Source organism: Vicugna pacos, chromosome 6 (assembly GCF_048564905.1).
Source record: "Vicugna pacos chromosome 6, VicPac4, whole genome shotgun sequence".
NCBI lineage: Eukaryota > Metazoa > Chordata > Mammalia > Artiodactyla > Camelidae > Vicugna > Vicugna pacos.
In genome coordinates this window covers 82,713,585-82,732,101 of record NC_132992.1, presented here as the reverse complement: position 1 = coordinate 82,732,101, position 18,517 = coordinate 82,713,585, and the positions used below count along the sequence as shown (strand labels likewise).

Genomic DNA, 18,517 nt, shown 5'->3' with positions numbered 1-18,517 from the left:
CGGGTCCTTATCTGTGAAGCTACAAGTGTCCTTTGGTACAGACTGAGTGGAGCTTATCAGTTCCCGTTTCCAGCCTGAGCCCACAGGTCCTGAGAAGAGTAGTGCGGCCTTGGAGGCCCACCCCCCATCGGGAGACCCTTCCCGTATCCAAGGCGGGTTCCTTTTGCCGGTCCCAGCTCTGCCCACCTGGGCGTTATTGCCTGCCTGCTCCAGGGCAGCATGGAGGGCAGGGCCTTTCCACCCAAGGAGGTGGCGGGTTTAAGCTCTGAAGGGCAAGGAACTCCCTTGGGAAGCGCTGGGCTGCCACAGGGCCTGGCACCTGGGCCTTATTGCACAAAGTGGTGACTCAAAGCAAGAAGCTTCCTCAAAGTCTCTGATCCCTTCCGGCATTACTCCCATGCCTAGGTCTTGGCTTTGTTCTATTTTGAGCCTTTCATTTCCATCTCTACCTTAGTACGTCCGATATAAAGTGCTTCCTTCGGACCAAGGAAAGTACCATCAGACGGTGGTAAACAAATTGCCATATGTGATTCTTTTTTTTAGATGAAATTTGCATTGTTTCACAATTTGGCAAGTACTCCTCCATCAGGGCAGGGCCTGCCTGTTTTGGAGCTTGGTGTCAAGGAAACCTCGCTATTTAACATTTCTACCATCATGATCAGGAGAGCAATATTTGTTGAGCTTTTGTTATGTGCCATGCACAGTATTACCTCGTTTAATCTTTGCAACAGCCCTGTGAAGCAGGTATTGTTATATCACTCCCATTTTATAAATGAGGAAACTGAAGCTCAGAGCAGTTAAGTAACTTACCCAAGGCCACACAGCTGGGAAATCCAGACAAGGCTTGGTTCCAAGTCTCTCTGACTCTAGTGTCCATGCCAACCAAGTAAGGGCTACTCTTTAAAGACTCAGTAATGTGCTTCTAGCTGACTTTGCGGGTGTTTCATACCCACCCATAACAGAAAAGTGATGGTGTTGGGAAGCCAGGAAGGAGGTGGGGGATTAAAGCCGTATGTGTACTAAGTAATCTGCAGTAACACATTCTCAAAGCATAGCATTACAAGCCTGTGGGATGACTTAGTCTGACCAACTAATTTATGGATGAGAGACCGAGCCCCAGAAAGGGAGAGTGAGCTGCACCTGCGCAGTGATTTCACATGCAGTGATGTCAGGTGCAGCTCAAAAATACCAGTATGTGTTCTTATTAGTGATGAGCTTACCTCCTCCAGTGAGAGCCTGTGAGTCCTCCCTCCTCCATCCTCCTACCCATCCCCCTTTCCTGCCTTGGAGCACATGATTTAGATCATCATTGGCACCCACCCCCAACCCCACAGGACCTAGCCCACTCCCTTCACCCCTGAAGACCCCTTACCTGGTTTTAGGTTCTCAAAACAAAGGAGCTTTGAGTTCAAACTCTGGGTTCAAGTGTAGGAGCCATAGGGAGGCAGCAGCCAACGATGGCCTATGTTTTTGTAAATAAAATATCATGGAAGCTCAGCCACATCTGTTCAGTTACATATGTGATTACTTTGGCTCTGCAACAGTGGAGATGAGTGGTTGCAACAGAGACCTTATGGCCTACAAAGACTAAAATATTTACTCTGACCCTTTAAGAAAACGTTTACCAACCCCTGCTGTAGAAGAGTCAGTTGATGTTAAACCTCTAAAGCCAGTCTGTCTCAGATCTGCCTTTCTGTGTGCATGAGCTTTGGCTATAAAGGTTGGGGTCAGTGAGGGGACAGCAGAGGGGAGATAGTGGCTTGTGTCCAGCAAATCCTTTCAGGTACCTTAGTCAGTAGTTCTTAATACACAGACATCTCAAAGGTTATATGTTCACATGAGCTCTGGATTCCCCCCTCCCAATCTGTGACCTAGTTACTTACTCATCTCAAACCATTATTCTCTTTTCTTTACCTGCCACTTCTAATCCATCACCAAGTCTGGTTGGTTCTCCAGATTACATCCTGAAGCTGTCCTCCTTTGTCCGTCCACTGCTGCCACCTGGTCACCTCGGGCCTGGGCTGTGGCATCAGCAGGTCCTCTTCCACTTCCGATCCATTTATTTTTCACATGGCAGCAAGTTCCTGTCTTCTAACTCACCACTCTATTTCCTTCACAGCAGGCATTACAGTCTGTCATGATCTTGCTTATGTCTTTCTTTACTTACTGTCTCCTTCTCCCTCCAGAATCCAGGCTTCAAGAGAGCAGCTGCCTTTCTGTATTGTTTTGTATTCACTAGTGCACCCCCGGGTGCCTGGCATGCAGTGGGTACCATATGGGTGAGGGAAAGGACAGAAGTGGGTGGTGTTGGTAACACCCTTGGAGACAGCATATCAAAAACATCAAAAGGGCTTGTTTCAAATTCACCACAAATGCATACCCAGCTCCCTGGCCCATTTTGATATGGGTCCTGCCTCATTAACCCCCTTCCCCAAGCACGGCCCCTCCCCCACGCTGGGCATCACAAGGAGGGAGGGCCGCCTTCACTTCCGGAAGAGGGCTTTCTCCCTCAGAAGCCATGAGGAGGAAGGAAATGGAACCGTTGTCCTAGAAGCGTGTGCCACCTTGTAATCCAGTGTACACCAACACACGTGTGTACTCACCTACACAATTCTCAGCATGTCGCTTTAGTACAGGTACTTCCCAGTCTATTCTGTTTGGTTCTATTCTGTTCCACGAAGGCAGTGCTGGTTGTGACCCATTACTTTGATTTCATGCCCCGTTAATGTATCATGGCCGAGTTTGTAAATAATGTTTAAAAAATGATATGTATCCTCAGGAACGCACGACCCAGTGTGTGGCAGACTGACCAAGGCTGCCGTGCAGGTCTGGAGAGCTGTGCGAGCTGCCAGGGCCCCCCCTGGGCCCAGCCCTCTCAGAGAAAAACACGTTATCTTTAGATGTAAGATTTAATTTAAATGTTACTCTTACCTCTTTTTTCTAACCTTTCTCACGGAACAGTTCTTTCTGCAATATAGGTTCTCCTTGTCTTTTCCCCTGTTACGAACTGATGTTTTTATTGCTAACAAGGAGTTGGGTGTTATTCCCCAGGTGATCTTTAATTAAAACAACAACTTGGCTTCATCTATATGTTTTCACTCATTTTTTCCTTTTACTTTTCACATTAGTTTTCTGAAGCTCTGTGTGTGTATATGTGTGTGTGTGTGTGTGTGTGTGTGTGTGTGTAAGAAAGGTCTTCCTTCACAGATATGTTTTTGTCTTAAATACATATATGTACATATATATTAAAATATATTTTTTAAAGATGAAAATGTCTCTTTGCATGGAGATCTTTCTTCCATAAGGGAAGAAATTCCTTATTGTGAGTTCCTTAACATTTAATAGTGCATGGTCCTAACAGTTATTATGGTAAAAGAAAGAAAATCATATCCTTTAGATGAGATGCAGATAATTCTGAAAGCTTTGACCCTCAAACTTATTACACAACCCTAATCACATTACATCCCTCTCTCCCCTGTTAGGGGCATTAAATGTAATTTTTCCTGGCCGAATAAACTTGAGCATTCTCTCCTCTGCATATTTTCATTTTAAAAGTTTTCAAGTCAACCTTTTTACTATTCTGACTGTTACCTGAAACCAAGAAGAATGCTTGCAAATAAGATGCAGTGCCACTACTAACTCCTATATATAAAATAGATAAACAGCAAGGTCCTACTGTACAGCACAGGGAACTACATTCAATACCTTGTAATGGCCTATCATGGAAAAGAACATGAATATATACGTATGTGTAAATGAACCACTATGCTGTACACCAGAAATTAACAGAACATTGTAATTCAACTATACTTCAATTTAAAAAAAAAAGAAGTTAAAGAATTTAAAAAAAGAAAAAAGATGCAGTGTCAGCCTTTTTCTTGCGCCTTTCAAGCTCCGCCTAGAACTTTCCACTGTAAAATCACTGAAGGGATTAGCGGGACCAACAGTGTCCCCATGGGTATGTCCTGAAGATGCTTTAAAAAATTTTTTTCTGTCTGGAAATTCTAAATGTGAGATATTGAAATTGCTATCTGGTCCGTGAGAAAAATCTATCGGCAGTTCCAGACCACCCCCGCCGGAACATGCAGAACTGCTCAAGGTGGGGTTCGTGATGACTCAAAGCGCAGGCGGACGCCCGCCCGCGGTGAGCGGTGGCCGTGACTACGTGCTGACCAGGTTCGGAGTGAAACCTCAGCTTGATGCTCAGCGTGCGAAGACCTGGCAGAAGAAAACTTGCAGCAGCGGGGAGCTTGTTGGGAGCACGGGGCGAGTGACAGGGGGTGTGAGGGGTGCATGGAAGGCAGGCGGGGGGCTGGCGGAAATCAAGGGGGAATGAAGGGAACTGCTAACGCCCGGTCCGTTTGCTGGAGGCCCCTCCCACTGCCCTGGTGGAATTGGGCGCTGCTTTTTTGATGGACGGCTGTGGGAAAAGCAGATATTGAAAGGCACTGCACAGCCAGCTCTGTTCCCTTTCTTCTGTTCCTGACCCTGTTCCCCAGATACTGAGTGCCTGTAGGTTCTCCACTATTCTGGGTATTTCCAGTCATGCCTTGGCTGGGCCCCACACCAGGCTGTAAGGGAGCAGGGGGTCTTTGTTTTGCCAATGAGGAAGCCAGGACTTTCTGTGGGACCGTGATTTGCCCAAGGCCACACAGGAAAGAACACCCATTCTTATTCTAACTCTGCCTGCCTCTTGTACCTGGATCAGTTACCTTGTGGACCCCACCCACCCCCATCCTGCGGTATTTTTTCCTCTTTTGGTCAACAGTAGTGCAGTGTAATAAACAAGATGCTTGGGATTAGGAGAAACCACGTTCTTGGCTTATTGTTATTTCCCTTCATTTCTTTGTCATATTTTTTATTCCCTGTAAGATTAAACGGCCCCACCCTGAAAGCCAGCTTGATGAAAAGAAAAGCCCTGTGGTTCCCAGAACTGAGATAATCTCATTGCAGAAACGTTTGGGTTGCACATGGGCCCTTGGCCCTCCCAGGAGCTGGTCTGGGGACTTGTCTTCTAGTGGATCAGAAAGGCGGGCCCCCTGGCAGCCTTCGAAGGAGTCAGGCTGGGACCACTGCAGCCCAGCAGTTTCCCTGCTTTCATGGTTGGTTTTACAGTGTCCAGATTTGGTGGTTAGTGGCCCGGCTCCTCCTCCCGATACCTCTCCACCCCTTGGCTTTCGTTCTCTTCTAAAGAGTGTGTCTATAGGTTTTCTCCAAAGGACAGAATGGAGGGTACAGGGCTGATCACTGATGGCCTGCCTGCTTTACCTGGAAAATCTCATCCATCCCCCTGAACTATTTTGGACTTGAAAATGTACACATGCTAGGGAAGGCCACGTAGGGATGTTGACTTTTCCAAAGTTGAAATCCTTCGTGTCTTTAAACATCCGGATGGTTAAACTAGGACCTTTGGTATTAAGCCGAGGTAGGTCAGCCTGACTGGGATTGGCTTTGGGGTCAGGCCTGCACCAGTGGGGGTGGGTGACGGGGGTGATCAGAGACTCCAGTTCCTGACCTTTGACTCTGCTTTGAGCAGTTCCCTGTGCCCAGTGCACTGAGGCTGTAGATAGTAAAGAATTTCAACGGGATCTGTGAATGAAATAACTGTAAGTAAACTATCTGGTAAACTGATGACTGGAATACAGATTATTAAAACTTCTTTAAAGATTTTAGGAATCACTGATTTTTAGTTCTCCTTCTGAGGGATTTTCTTGGACTTTCCCCCATGTAATAGTTACATGATTTTCTTGTTTGCTTTCTAAATCTTTCTGTCGTCAAATAGTTGTGAAAATAAAAGTCAGTTGGCTGGAGGCATGGGGTGGGCCCGCGTTGATATAATTTGACTTCTTTTCTCTCCAAATCAGTAAATATTTACAAATGACCTTATCAAGCAGCTTGGGTACATTCAGTCACTTGCAAGCGTGCAGCCAGAGCAGGGACCGCCCATTGGTCTGCCGCCACTGTCAGTGGGCCTAGAGGAAGACCTTACATTTGCTTTATAAAATGCTCTGCACAGAACGAAAGCTTCCAACTGAAAGTGGGCCTCAGAGCACGTCTCCCTCTTCCATGGAGACAGCTCGATAAAATTTGCATTTTGAAGTTTAACTTCTGAAGAGTCAGGTCTGGAGCAGAATCCTGGAAACTGAGGCATCCAAAAAATAAATACTGGATTCTGGCTTAGGGTTACCACTGCTGCCTGGGCTCTTTTGTGTCTTCGGGAAGGTCATTCCAGAATTCCATTGGAAGCTTAAATGTCGTTCTTTTGTAAGTAGGAAAAAAACAAGTGGATTACTTTTCTCTTTTTGTAAAGTGGCACCCATGTCATATGGTTTGAAAACGTACCTGTCAAATATTTAAAGCAGGGACAGAATTTTGAAGGTGTCTCTGGCCCTCTTTTCCCCTCAACCCTTGAAACCTGACACATTTAAAACTCACTTTTAGAAGAGAAGACACATGTTCTTCAAATTTGACACTGAAAAATAATAAAGGGTTTTGGTCTGTAGGATAGAAGAATTACAATATTATTGTATCAACATCACCTGCAAATAACTTGTTCATTTTGTCAAACTTCATAGGAGTAGACAGAAGTGCATCGTATGGTATTCTGCTGTCAGAGTATAATATTGTAATTAAGGCTGGCAAACAGTGAAGAAAGAAGAGAATGGCTTTTAAGCATAAGTAACTATGATAATAAATCTACATCTACTTGCTGCAAAATATTTACTGTCTCTATATTAATCACTTTCGTATTTCAATTTTTTTTGCAGAGTATCGGGAAAGGGTCATTGTGGTGCATAGACCCAGAGTATAGACAAAATCTAATTCAGGCTTTGAAAAAGACACCTTATCACCCACACTCGAATGTGTTCAATACACCTCCTGCCTCTCCTCAGGCATATCAAAGGTAAGCCATCCAGACTATTCTTTTTTTTTTGTCTACTGAAGTTGCATTATTTTGGCAGAGACAGGCACTGAAACTAATCTAATAGGCTGTATGATTTTAAAAATAACTAGATAAGTGAGAAAGAAGTCAAGCAGTCTTGCAGGCATGTCCATTATATTTTCTGCAAACCTTACCGCTTCTGCTGCTTCGGAGGAATGTGTTTCCTTCCAGAAGGGCATCGTGGTGGGTGAAATAATGTCTTCCCGGGTAGAAACATTTACAAAGGAAAGTTGACAGCTTTAACGTCTCAGTGTGTGGCGGTTTGTCGGGATGAGAGTCCAGGAATGAGTCAGGTAAGCGATTCTGTCTTCCCATCATCTGAGCAGGAGTGGCTCCAGGTGTTTCATGGAAGGACCCACTCAGCTGTTGTCATCCCCGTCTCCATGTAGACGGTGCTCCAGAGCGATCACTTTGTTGTGGTTACTGGGTGTTTGGCTCTTTAAGGAAAAGAGCAAAGAACAATAGAGACTTCGCTCCTCAGATGCCCATTTGTTTTGAGACTGAGGTCACGGGTGCCATTTTTTACAGAGATGTAATTGGAGGGGAGGATGCGTGGCTTGTCATTTGAAAAAAAAAAAAGGAGGGGGGGCGTTAATGTTAGATTAAAAAAAAAACCACTTAACAGAAAACCAAATTTTAAAACTGGTTTTCTCTTACATGGTGCTTGGATTTGAAACCTGTCCTTCAATTCTACCAAAAAAAATTTTTTTTGTTTAATGTATAGAAATGTTTAACCACCTAGTTAAGAGACATGATCCTTGGACTTCAAGTTTATGTCAAGCATAGATTTCAGTAATTTCACAGTCCACATGATTGCAGGTTCCTTCCCTAGTCTGGTGTTTGTTTTGCAGAAGGGAACACAAAGTGATCATCTAAAACAGCATTAATGAAGTTCTTGTGCATCTCAGTTGAGAAGCATTCCATCACAGGCCCTAGACAATCAGGCTTCAGCAAGAGACAGGGAGGAACAGCTGGGCTCTCTGAGAAGACTGCTGTATGTCTGCCTTTGCTAGGCGATTAGCGTGATGGTAGCCATAGCAACCGCAGCGTCTCCATAGTAACGCGTAGCCGAGACAGGTGCAGTTGCATCACAAGGCTGTTTGTTGCCTGGCAAAAGGACAGGCCATTAGTACTTAGATATACGCTGTTGCCTTAGAAACAAATAGCCCTACATAGCAACTACAGTTGGTTTGAAAGATTTGAGGGGGAAAAAAAAAGATTGTAGCAGCTTTGGGGTATGTTCATAAAAATCAGTGGAAGCATACTTTATTGGAAATGACAACTTGAGGTCATATAGCTGTAGGAGATAAAATGGGATTTTCCAGAGCAGCTCAGCCAACATTGTAGAATTGTCCAGAAGGGCAAAGCCATATGCTTGGTTTTCTCCTTGTGGCCGGAGCCACTCCTGAAATGGGAGAGAACCGAGATTGGGGTGGAGACTTGCCGACATACACTGTCAGTGGGGGAGGGGTGACCCTTGCTACTGGAATGGTTCCCAGAGTCTCGTGTTCCTTTGTCATTCTGCTCTTGTATCTCGCCAGACCCCACAGTAAACCCTTCCCTTCCTCCCAGTTTGTACCTCGGAAGTGTTTCATATCCTTTTAGTTTGAAGAAGTTAAGACCGTAAGTGTTAGTCACTGGATCTTATCATTGGTTCATTTAGACTAGTATTTTGTTGCCAAACATGACCCCAGGGGAAACACAGTAATTATTTAATAATTCGAAGGATTAGAACAGAGCCCTCGGGGTTGCAGGAGGAATGCATACTCAGGCGAGAGGCTTTCTGAGCTGGCCTAAGCTTAATGACTTCATTTGATTTTTTCGTAGAGGCATAAAAATGCAGACAAACTGGAACTTTTGTAGTGAAAATTATTTCCAAACGGAAACTTCAGATCTGAAGTTTTCCGGATCTGTCACATCCAGTTCCTCTTCTAGTGAACTGAGTTAAAAAAAATAGTTTCTGCATCTACCTATGCTGGAGCTTCTGTTTCCCTTCCATAAAGGTTACTGGATGTGGAGTGAGAAGACTGAGATTCCAGCCTGCCTCTTCAGTGTCTTAACTCTGTAAGAAGAAGTCACTTTTTCTCTCCTGGGGACTATAATCCCTTCATCTGAAAGCTTAGAGTTTGCTTCAGCATCCTCTAGCATGTCCGATCGTACTTAGGGTCCTAAATGCTGGATGATTGTACAGTGTTTGTATAGCTGACAGTGATGTATTCAGTTCCCTTCTAAGTCATCGGGCCACTTGCTGACGTGACTTGGGGAAGATGGAACTGGGACAAAGCAGGTCATTCAGCAGGGACCCAAATGCCGACTTGACAGGATCTGGCCGGGTTGGCTGTGATGCAGGGAATCACCTGTCAGCCCCACAGGATTGCTGTGCGGGGCACCTGGGAGGCGCTTTCACGGAGCTGGTACTTAGCATGCTGAAGATGGTGATTATACTGGGTGGGTGGTTATTGCCAGGACTTGCAGGTGTGCCTCAGAAGTAGGGCTCTGAACCAAGCTGCAGGTGGCTGGGAACTCTGAAGGGAAAATGAGGTCTCTGAAAACACTGCCCCCGAACCTTGTTCACATCCAAATACAATGTTGAGTATTGTAGCACGGAGACTCGCGTCCCTGCCTTCTGGTCTACCCTTGTGGATGTTTGTTGGGGTGTTCCTCTAAACCTGCTTCTTGGGATACCACCTTTGTGAATTATTTTTAATTGAAATGCAGATCTCAGTGACACTAGCTCTCATCTTAGTGTGTTAGAGCTGCCATAACAACGTAACAGCTGAGAGACTTAAACAACAGAAATTTAACTTCTCACAGTTGTGGAGGCTAGCAATACAAGACCAAGGGGTGGGCAGGGTTGGTTGCCTTTGGGGCTGGGAGGGAGAGTCTGTCCCATGCCTCCTGCCTGGCTTCTGGTGCATGGCTGGCAATCTATGGCTTAGAAGTATCACCCAGCTCTCTGCCTTCATCTTCCTGTGTACTGTCTCTAAATGTCCCCTTTTTATAAGGACATCGGTTACACTGAATTAGGGGACCAACCTATGCCAGTATGACCCCTTCTTCGCTAATTACATCTCCAATGACTGTTCCCAGATCAGGTCCCATTCTGAAGTATGGGTGACCAGGACTTTAATGTGACATTTTATGTGGAGGGAGGGGACAAGGACAACACACAGTCCATCCCATAACAGCCCTTTTCTTAGATAAGGCATTTCACTGACAAAAATATAGAGAAGCAGAAAGTAAGGAAGTGTTCAAAAAACAAGGATGTCAAAGGTATACCAGAGCCAGTCTGAATTTGCTCCCAGTGGCCAAAGCTGGGACAATTTGAGCAACAAAATAAATAACATAGTATTGGGTTATAACCTGAAATATAAAATATATATGAATCCACACTGATATAAATAAATAAATGCTCAAATACATAAATGAGAGTAGAGACAGATTTCCCATACAGAAGAATTCCAGGTAATTTATATAGACGTTCATCATTCAAGGAGTTGGAGTTTACCTCCCCACCCCTTGCGTGGCTGCTCTTAGTGACTTACTTCCAGAGAGAAGAGTATGGGAAAAGGGTGGAAAAGAAAGTTTACTGTGGAAAACCTGGCAAACACTGCCTCAGCCACGCGATCGAAGCTAACATCATCTGTGATGTTTAGTTGACAGTTTGTACCTTTGATATGATGTCGAGAAATTGTCACTTCACCTCTGTTGTCTTCCTGCCCCAAACCCATAACTCCAGTGTAATCAGAGGGAAAACATTAGACAAGGTTTGGTCCCCAAAGAGTGAGTGGAACATTCTTCAAAATACCTAACAGTCTTCAAAGCTGTCAGGTCATTAAAAAAAAAAAAAACAAGGAAAGTCTGAGAAACTGTGAACAGACCAGAGGAGGCTGGGAAGACATGATGACCAAATGGGTAATGGGGTATCTTGGATGGGTTCCTGGAACAGAAAAAGGACATTAGGGAAAAACTAGTGAAACAGGAATAAAGCGTGCAGTTCAATTGCAGTAATGCACAGATGTTGGTTCCTTAGTTGTGACAAACGTACCATAGTCCAGAAGATGCTGACCTCAGGCAGCCTGAGTGCAGGGTATGTGGGAACTCTCTGTGCTGACTTTGTAACTTCTCCACGAAAGAAAAAGCAGTTCCCCCCTCCCTGTGCACTGACTAGTTGGGTTTATCAATTTTAAATATCCACATCATCCTTGTTGTAACAGAAAGTCAGAATCACTGTATCACTGAGCGGTCTGCGCGACCCACCTAGAGTCTGCCTCTGTCATCTTTATAATACGTCTGAAGAGCTGGTTATCAGGAGCTCTTTCTTCTACCTCATTCTGCTGAGCCGCACAAGGGTCGTTGCTGTAAGTTGGCTGTTACAGTTCTTGGAACTTCATTTCTGTGAAATGGCACTCAGCTGTTCTTGGAAGGGTCCCCTAGGCCGGCCTGGCCACACCCAGACAGCTTCCTTTACTTCCCAGCTTTTACCAGTGTGGCCTTCAGACTCCAGATCTGGAAAGGGAGGGAGGCTAGTGCACTGGATTTCTTGCCCATACTTCCTCAGAAGAGTCCTGTTACCTGTTTTAATGGTTATGTTGCCCATGCCCCTCTCTCCTAGACATGAAATTTCTTCTTTCATCCCTTTTTTTTTGAATTTTTTATTTTTTTTATTTTTATTTTTATTGAGGTACAGTCAATTACAATGTGTCCATCTCTGGTGTACAGCACAGTATTCCAGTCATGGATATACATGCATAGATTCGTTTGCTTTTGTTTTTTCAATTATAGGTTATTGCAAGATATTGAACATAGTTCCCAGTGCTATACAAAAGAAACTTTTTTTAAAAATCTATTTTTATATATAGTGGCTAACATCTGTAAACATTGAACTCCCAGGAATTTCTTGTTAAAGAATATGCATATTTTAATGCTTTTAATATAGATATTGCCCAGCTGCCTTCCAATTCTAGATTCTGTTCCAATTTACACTTCCACCAACTTTTTAGGAATTTCCCCTTTTCTAATCTTTCTCCATGTCTAATGGTTAAAAGAACAGTTAGTTCCCCAGTGAGTGACCTTGACTTTTATGACTTTGTTACTTTACAGTGGGGGTCCTTAAACTTTACAGTACTAGCTAGATTCACGCCCTGTAAATTGAGGATGTCTCACAACAATGTTTATGACAACAGATTGTTCTCAAAATTTACATATATGGATTTATGTGGTATCTGTGCTCTCTGGTATTAGGCACCAATCCAAAATCAGTTTATAGAAAAAATACTGTAATCGTCTCTCACCTTAGGTAGAAACAGGTTTTACGACTAATCAGACAGTATGGTTTATAGAAAGATTCCTGGGTGCTCATTTTTCAGAGAAGGGAAATTTAATAAAATATACCTAATTTGAAAGCCAGCACCAGTGTCATTTTGTGCTTCCTTTCTTCCAAAGAAATCTCAGCGTCTGATCTGCCTCTGTCTGGTCTGTGAGATGGGCCAGCCGCGTTGGCTCTCAATGCACATAAACCCTGATTGAGGGGACTTGTGTACCCAGACATACCTTTCATTTTTTTTTTTTGTTTAAATATCTTCACTCTAAAAATAATGACAGCATGTTTTATATTTTGTATTAAGTATTGTAGCCTAACATGCACGGAGTTAGAAAAACCCACACGATTTTTATTTGCTGATCTAGGTCTGAAGATTTATTTTTTGGATGACTTTCTCTAAAGTTGACAGAGTCAAAACACTTCAAGAAAGTTTCTGTTGCTTTCACCTTTTTTTTTTAATTCTGAACATTTAAGCTTATCATTTATCTCTTTCTCCTTCTCCAGAGCAATTTAATGACTCACAAAAGATACATTAATGGCCTCTCCCTCCCTAAAGAGTTTTGGCCTTTCAGATATGGAGGGTCTTCATGAAAATGACCGATTTTAGTGCTGACTCAGCAAAAGGTTTTATTTGTATCTTGCCTGCTGCCCTGTTCACATGTTGTAAGCTTATTCTTTTAATTTAAAAAAATGCCTACATAGCAGAAAAATACCGCTAAGGATATAGAAATTGTACAGAGTGGTCAATATACATTTGAATTAAGGAAATCATCAGGAATTCCTCAGCAGGTAAGTAAGCGTTGGGGAAGGAGTGAACTGGTAACGGCTGTGGGGGATCTGGTAATGGCCCTGGGAGGAGGTGGGGAAGGTGGGGTGTTTGTGGAGCTCATCCTTTTAGACAATTATAAGATTAGAAAATCCTTAGAATGTTAAGCTTGTTAACATAACCATGTTAATACCCCCCCTAAAATGCTGAATTTGCACACAGCAAGAAATAGCTTATTCATTGCTTGGATAGCATCCAATAATTTTTTTTAACTTTTAAGACATCTTTCATTCATCTCATTATTCAAAGTGGTGTGCATTTAATTGTTGGCAGAAGAACTGCAAAGCCACAGTAAAATCAGTTTTAACTTGCACTGAAGGAGTTTAATTGTTAGATTGTTGTGTCGTTGCAAGTTTCAATTCAGTCAAGCATAAAGAGTGAATGTGAAAATTTAGACCAGTTGCATCATTATTACACATTACACTGCCTATATTTACTTGTAAGCAACGTATTTCCTGGAAACCATAAATAGTTTTCTAAATGCTCCTCATATTCAATACACTTACTTGTGTAAGTATAATTAAAAAGGGTGAGGTATTAGGTGTTTTTAAAGCATAAGCTTAAACTGCAACTTTATGCTTAGAGTCATTTATTAAAGAACATTAAATTAAAAAAATCAATATGAAGCTTCATCGTGCTAAATATATAGAAGGATGTGCCAAATTAATGTGATAAAATGGATATGGGATTGAATGACAAGATTTTCTAATAACAACACTTCCAGTTTTAAACTTTGTTAAAAAATTGGAGGAGACAGATCTTAGAAGAGGCTTAAAATTGTGGGGGTTCACTCATAAATATAAAAAAACAATGCTCATTTACAGTCTGAGTTTTAAAAATCCATTAGTTAGCTATAATTTTATTTGCATATCAAATCATATTATCTATTGACTTCCATTCTATTTTCTGAGTTGGTCTCAGAATGTTTTTAATCTCAGCATTTGCCTTCAGTATGCTGTCCATTGTACATTTCAGCCTCATTGTGTCCTACATTTATTTTATTTAAATGGAAAGTAGCCTCTGTTATCTTTGAGCACTTATGTGGTAGGCATGTCGCATGAATATTGTTCCCAGTCATCCAATTTTGTTCTGTGTTCACATTCACTTTGAAAGTTGAATGTTTAAGCAGCTGGGCTGATTATACCTATTTTACTCAGTAAAACTCACGGCTGAGAGAGCCACGTGGAGTTCTTTTTCATCCTCTGAACTCTTAGGGTGCCCTCGGTCTCCAGTTTGTAGTCCACTAGCAGAAGTCTTAGGATCTCTTGAAATCTACTACTGATAAATTTCTGTTGATCTAACTCCTGAGAGGTTCTGTGTCTCTAATTCCTAGTTAGGAAGTGAAGTGTCGATGAACTCAGTAGGAGTCTGAGGTCTTTGCAGATTGGCTTCCTGTTTATTTGCATCTCCAAATAGCCAGCAGAAGACATGGCAGATTCCTGCATTTTAGGCACTGTCAGAGGAGGGCAATGCGAAGTGGGGCTGACCTGCATTCTGCGTATTTGTCAGCCCCTTCAGCTTCTCCAAGGGGGAGAGATTGATCCACGTTAGAAATATGAAAGAGCTGTCAAAAACACAGGAAATCAATGACGTACAGTGTGAAACAACAGACCACGTGCTCTTTGTTTTGCAGCAGTGTAAGACTGGCACATTTTTCATCACAACAGAAAATTAAAACCAACCACTTCCACATCTGATTCCTTTTTTTTCCTTCTTCTGGTTACACTAAACACTCCTGGATTTTATAGATAAAAAGGAACGTGATTAAGAAGTAGAATTGTACTATAATTAGGCTGAACATAGAACCCATCATTCATAAAAGATTCGAGGAAGACAGAATGGGGGGAAGAATTCATTTACTGTAAGTACGTCAGCAGTGACTTACTTTGGTCAAAAGTGTGCTGTAGGTAGTTTTAGGTTATATTAAGAAAAGATGATTATTTGAACAAGCAGTGTGAGGGCAGTAATTCCCACATTCAGTGTGGACCAGGCCTCACTGGGAAGTTTTTGACCAGGTGGAAAGGGCACTTGGAGATATGGAGAAAAGTGGTGAGGCTGTCTAGGGGACCCACCTATCACTACAGAAGAGCTGGAAATGTATCATCTGGAGAAACACCTTCAGAAGGTCAGCGTGCCAGCCGTCTTCAGCTTCCACTAGGAGGAATTTGGATCCAATGGGGGTAAACGTCATAGAAAGAAAGTTGGGCTCAATGAAAGAAAGATCTCTCCTACGGAACAGCATCTAACACTGTGCCAGACACGTACCAGGAGCTGGGGAAATGTTTGGGTTGATGAGTGGGTGGGTGAATGTTTGGGTCGTGTGTGAACGAGCTGCCCTCGGGATGCTAGTCCAGATGAGATTTAATTATTGCTGGAGAAGTGCCCGGTCATCCCTTCCAAGTCTTGAGATGTTCTGTTTCTTTGTCTGTTGAGCTGCAACCCCAGGAGAGTGATGGAGTATCACCCCATAGCTTGGTGTTTGCAGTTCTCCAAGGCCACAGTGTAGGTTGGAAACAAAACACAGGGAAAGTGTGCGTGGCTTTGTTACTCAGAAATGAGAGGTCACGTTCTTCTCTTGAAATTGTTAAGCCCGGATTTCAAGGCCACGATGGGACTAATTTCGTTACTCCTCGTCTGTGTCACCCAGCTTTTTGATTCATGCCCTATAATTACCTCCCTGTTTTAGTGACACTTCTTTGCATTTCCTTCCGTGTGAAGAAAACGATCACTGCAGTGTTTTGCCAAGCAGAAGATCATTTCCAAAAGCTGTCCATCACATCACCCAGACCTTCCCCTGTTGTTTATCCACTGAATTAACCAGAGCAACACCCACTCTTTGTAGGAGTCTCTGTGGAAGAGCCAAACCTGTGTCCTGATTCAGTAGCATCACATGTTCTGGGCCAGTCTCTGATCACATTCTTAACCTTTATTTTTTTTCTTACACAAGGTCCGCATCACATTAATTGTCAAAGCATCTTTGAGACTTTGCCATATGTGTCAAAGGTGCAGAGAGAGTGTGAGAAGCATCCGAAGTTCCATATTAATTGCTAACCCTTGCTGATTTTTAATTCATCTAGAGAAAACATCTGTAAACCATGGAGGCACATTTTAAATCCTAACTTATCTCTTTAGATTGAGTTGCGTAATCACGGTAGTCCAAGTTGAGACATGTTCAAAGTGTGTTTATCTACCCAAATCTCTCTGACAAACTTGGTACCTCCCAGTCCCCAACACACACTCCCCGTCTAGTTTGGCAAGAATAAAAGTGGGGGTGGGGGGTAGTGAAGCACTCAGAGGAAACAAGTAGAAGAATTTTAGTGGCTTCCTCCTCTTCCTCCTCCTCCAATCCCCTCCCCCTCTTCCTCCTCCCCCTCCTCCCTCTCCATTTTCCTCTGCAACTGTGGGACTTCTAGGTGAAAGGGTTTTTTTTTTTAACTACAAGGAGAACGAAGTCTAGTATCTTAGGATTCTTTGGGGTAGAAATTGGTACCCTCCCACGGTTTCTTGCTTGTAGAGAAATTGAAGCACATAAGAGAGATTTCCCCCATCAACTTCTAGCAGAGTTGTCCCTGGAGGTGGTGCTCTGGAGGGCTTTGGTGAGTTCCCCAGGCCCACAGCACCCCGCCCAGCCTCATGTCCACCCACACTTGCTGTGGAGTGGACCCCAGCTGGTCCTGCAGGTGGGTAGCTGGATGCAGCAGCTGTGAGGTCCTCAGGAGGAAGAGGCAAGTCTGGAACAACAGTAAGGAAGCAGAAAAATGAAACAGATCTAAAGATCTTAAGGTGTCAAAGTGTGGGACTGTCATCCCCAGCCCTGCCCCACCTCCTTGCCTGTCAGAAGCCTGCTCTGCAAGTAGACCAGAAGGCAGACAAGGCGCCCTGCCCTGACCTGGGCCTGTCCCTTGTGAGTTTTGGTGCCCTTGGGCAGGTCCTTCTGTATCCCTGGGCCTCAGCTCCTCGTGCAAGAGGACACATGATGGAGCACAGCCTGAGAACCCCACACTTGCCCATCCCCAGGCCCCCCCCCCAGCTCCCACAGGCTGGAGCAAATCCCAGTAAGTCTCAGAAAGAGACGTGGGTTAGAACCTCACCTCGGCCACTCGCTAGCTGTGTGACCTTGGTCAAGTTACCTGAACTCTCTGAGCTTCCGTTTGGTCATTCCTATTGTGGCATGGGCATACCTGCCTCAAAGGAGTGCTGTGGGCATTAACTTAAGTAAAGGCTTTATCAACTGCATTTGTGCCTGGCCCGCACAAATAGGTTTCTTCGTCCTCACCCTCACAAGACTTTCTCTTGATAACTGTGTAGTCCTGTTTTTACACATGCTGCGTACTAATTTGCAATATTTACACCCCTATATATTAGCTTGCATTGTAAAGTATCTTTTTATAGTTTATAATCTGTAGTTTCCACTAGATTTCCTGTGAAAACCAGGATTCTTTTGGAGTTCTCTTTCTCTGTGATTTAACCCCGCATTCAGATGTTATTCAAAAGGTATTTATCAGCGATTTCCCTTAGAAAGCATGGTGCAGAGTATGTGAATAGTGCAAAACATATTCTTCTAGTTGCTCAGGGATGCCCCGGAGTAATTGGCTGCCCTCCCTCCCTTTACTGTCACAAGGCAAGGGATGTGTGGAGGGGAGGGGAACTCACTCTGTATCCCTTCCCTCTGACCATAATTTAGCGGTTTTGCGGGGTTGGTTTTCTGGCCTTCCGTCTCCTTCCCCATCCGTCTGCCCAGGCCCTGGTGTACCTCTTGGTATCACAAAGCCCGACTCTTTGGACCAGATCATTCTTGAAGCCTGAGAGAGACCTATCAGGCTACTCTGGGATGGAAATGTTATAAATTCCAGGCTTTTGACTCCAAGGCACCAAATATTGTCAGAGGACTGAAACATTCTGCAGCTGCCATAGAAAATGCAAATGTGCGTAAGGTGGTGCCGGCCAGGAATTGCTCCAGCTTTGTCTCATTCATTATTCCTTTGAAAAGAAGCCTCCCTCTGCTCCTTACTGAAAAGAAGCCTCCTCTGAACACTTACTGCAGAACAGAGCACTTGAAAGGTAAGGCGCCCCGGCTCTCCCTTCCCTCATCATAATGGGAAAAGTTTTCACCGCAGGCTGGCCCAAACAGTCAATTGTGCGCATTCTCTACCAGATACATAATCCGTGTTTAAATCTCTTGGCAGCAACTCATTAGTTTTTTTTTTCCCCCTACATTCTTTTCCTCTTTGATGAGAACAAAGCGGTCTCCTCCCTGCTCCAGATCTTGCTTCTTTCTCCCAGGAAATCTCACTGTTCCACTTTCATCCTTCAAGAAGAAAGTCGCCCAAATATTGTCCTTCCCTACCTGCTAAAAGATGGTCTTGATTCTCTGTACTTTAAAATCTGGGTTCAGAACTCACAAAGGTGTGATGCCCCGGGCCCT

The 18,517-nt window shown here is 43.7% G+C and overlaps 1 protein-coding gene across 6 annotated transcripts in view; it reads left to right on the top strand.

The window, feature by feature from the left end:
* FOXN3 (forkhead box N3) overlaps nt 1-18,517 on the top strand; it is a 364,903-nt gene that overhangs the window by 195,999 nt on the left and 150,387 nt on the right. For all 6 annotated transcript variants that reach the window (XM_072963564.1, XM_031679324.2, XM_031679322.2 and 3 more), the window contains one exon: nt 6,768-6,904. In XM_072963564.1, coding sequence (XP_072819665.1) covers nt 6,768-6,904 — 137 coding nt within the window. The remainder of the gene's footprint in view (nt 1-6,767; nt 6,905-18,517) is intronic.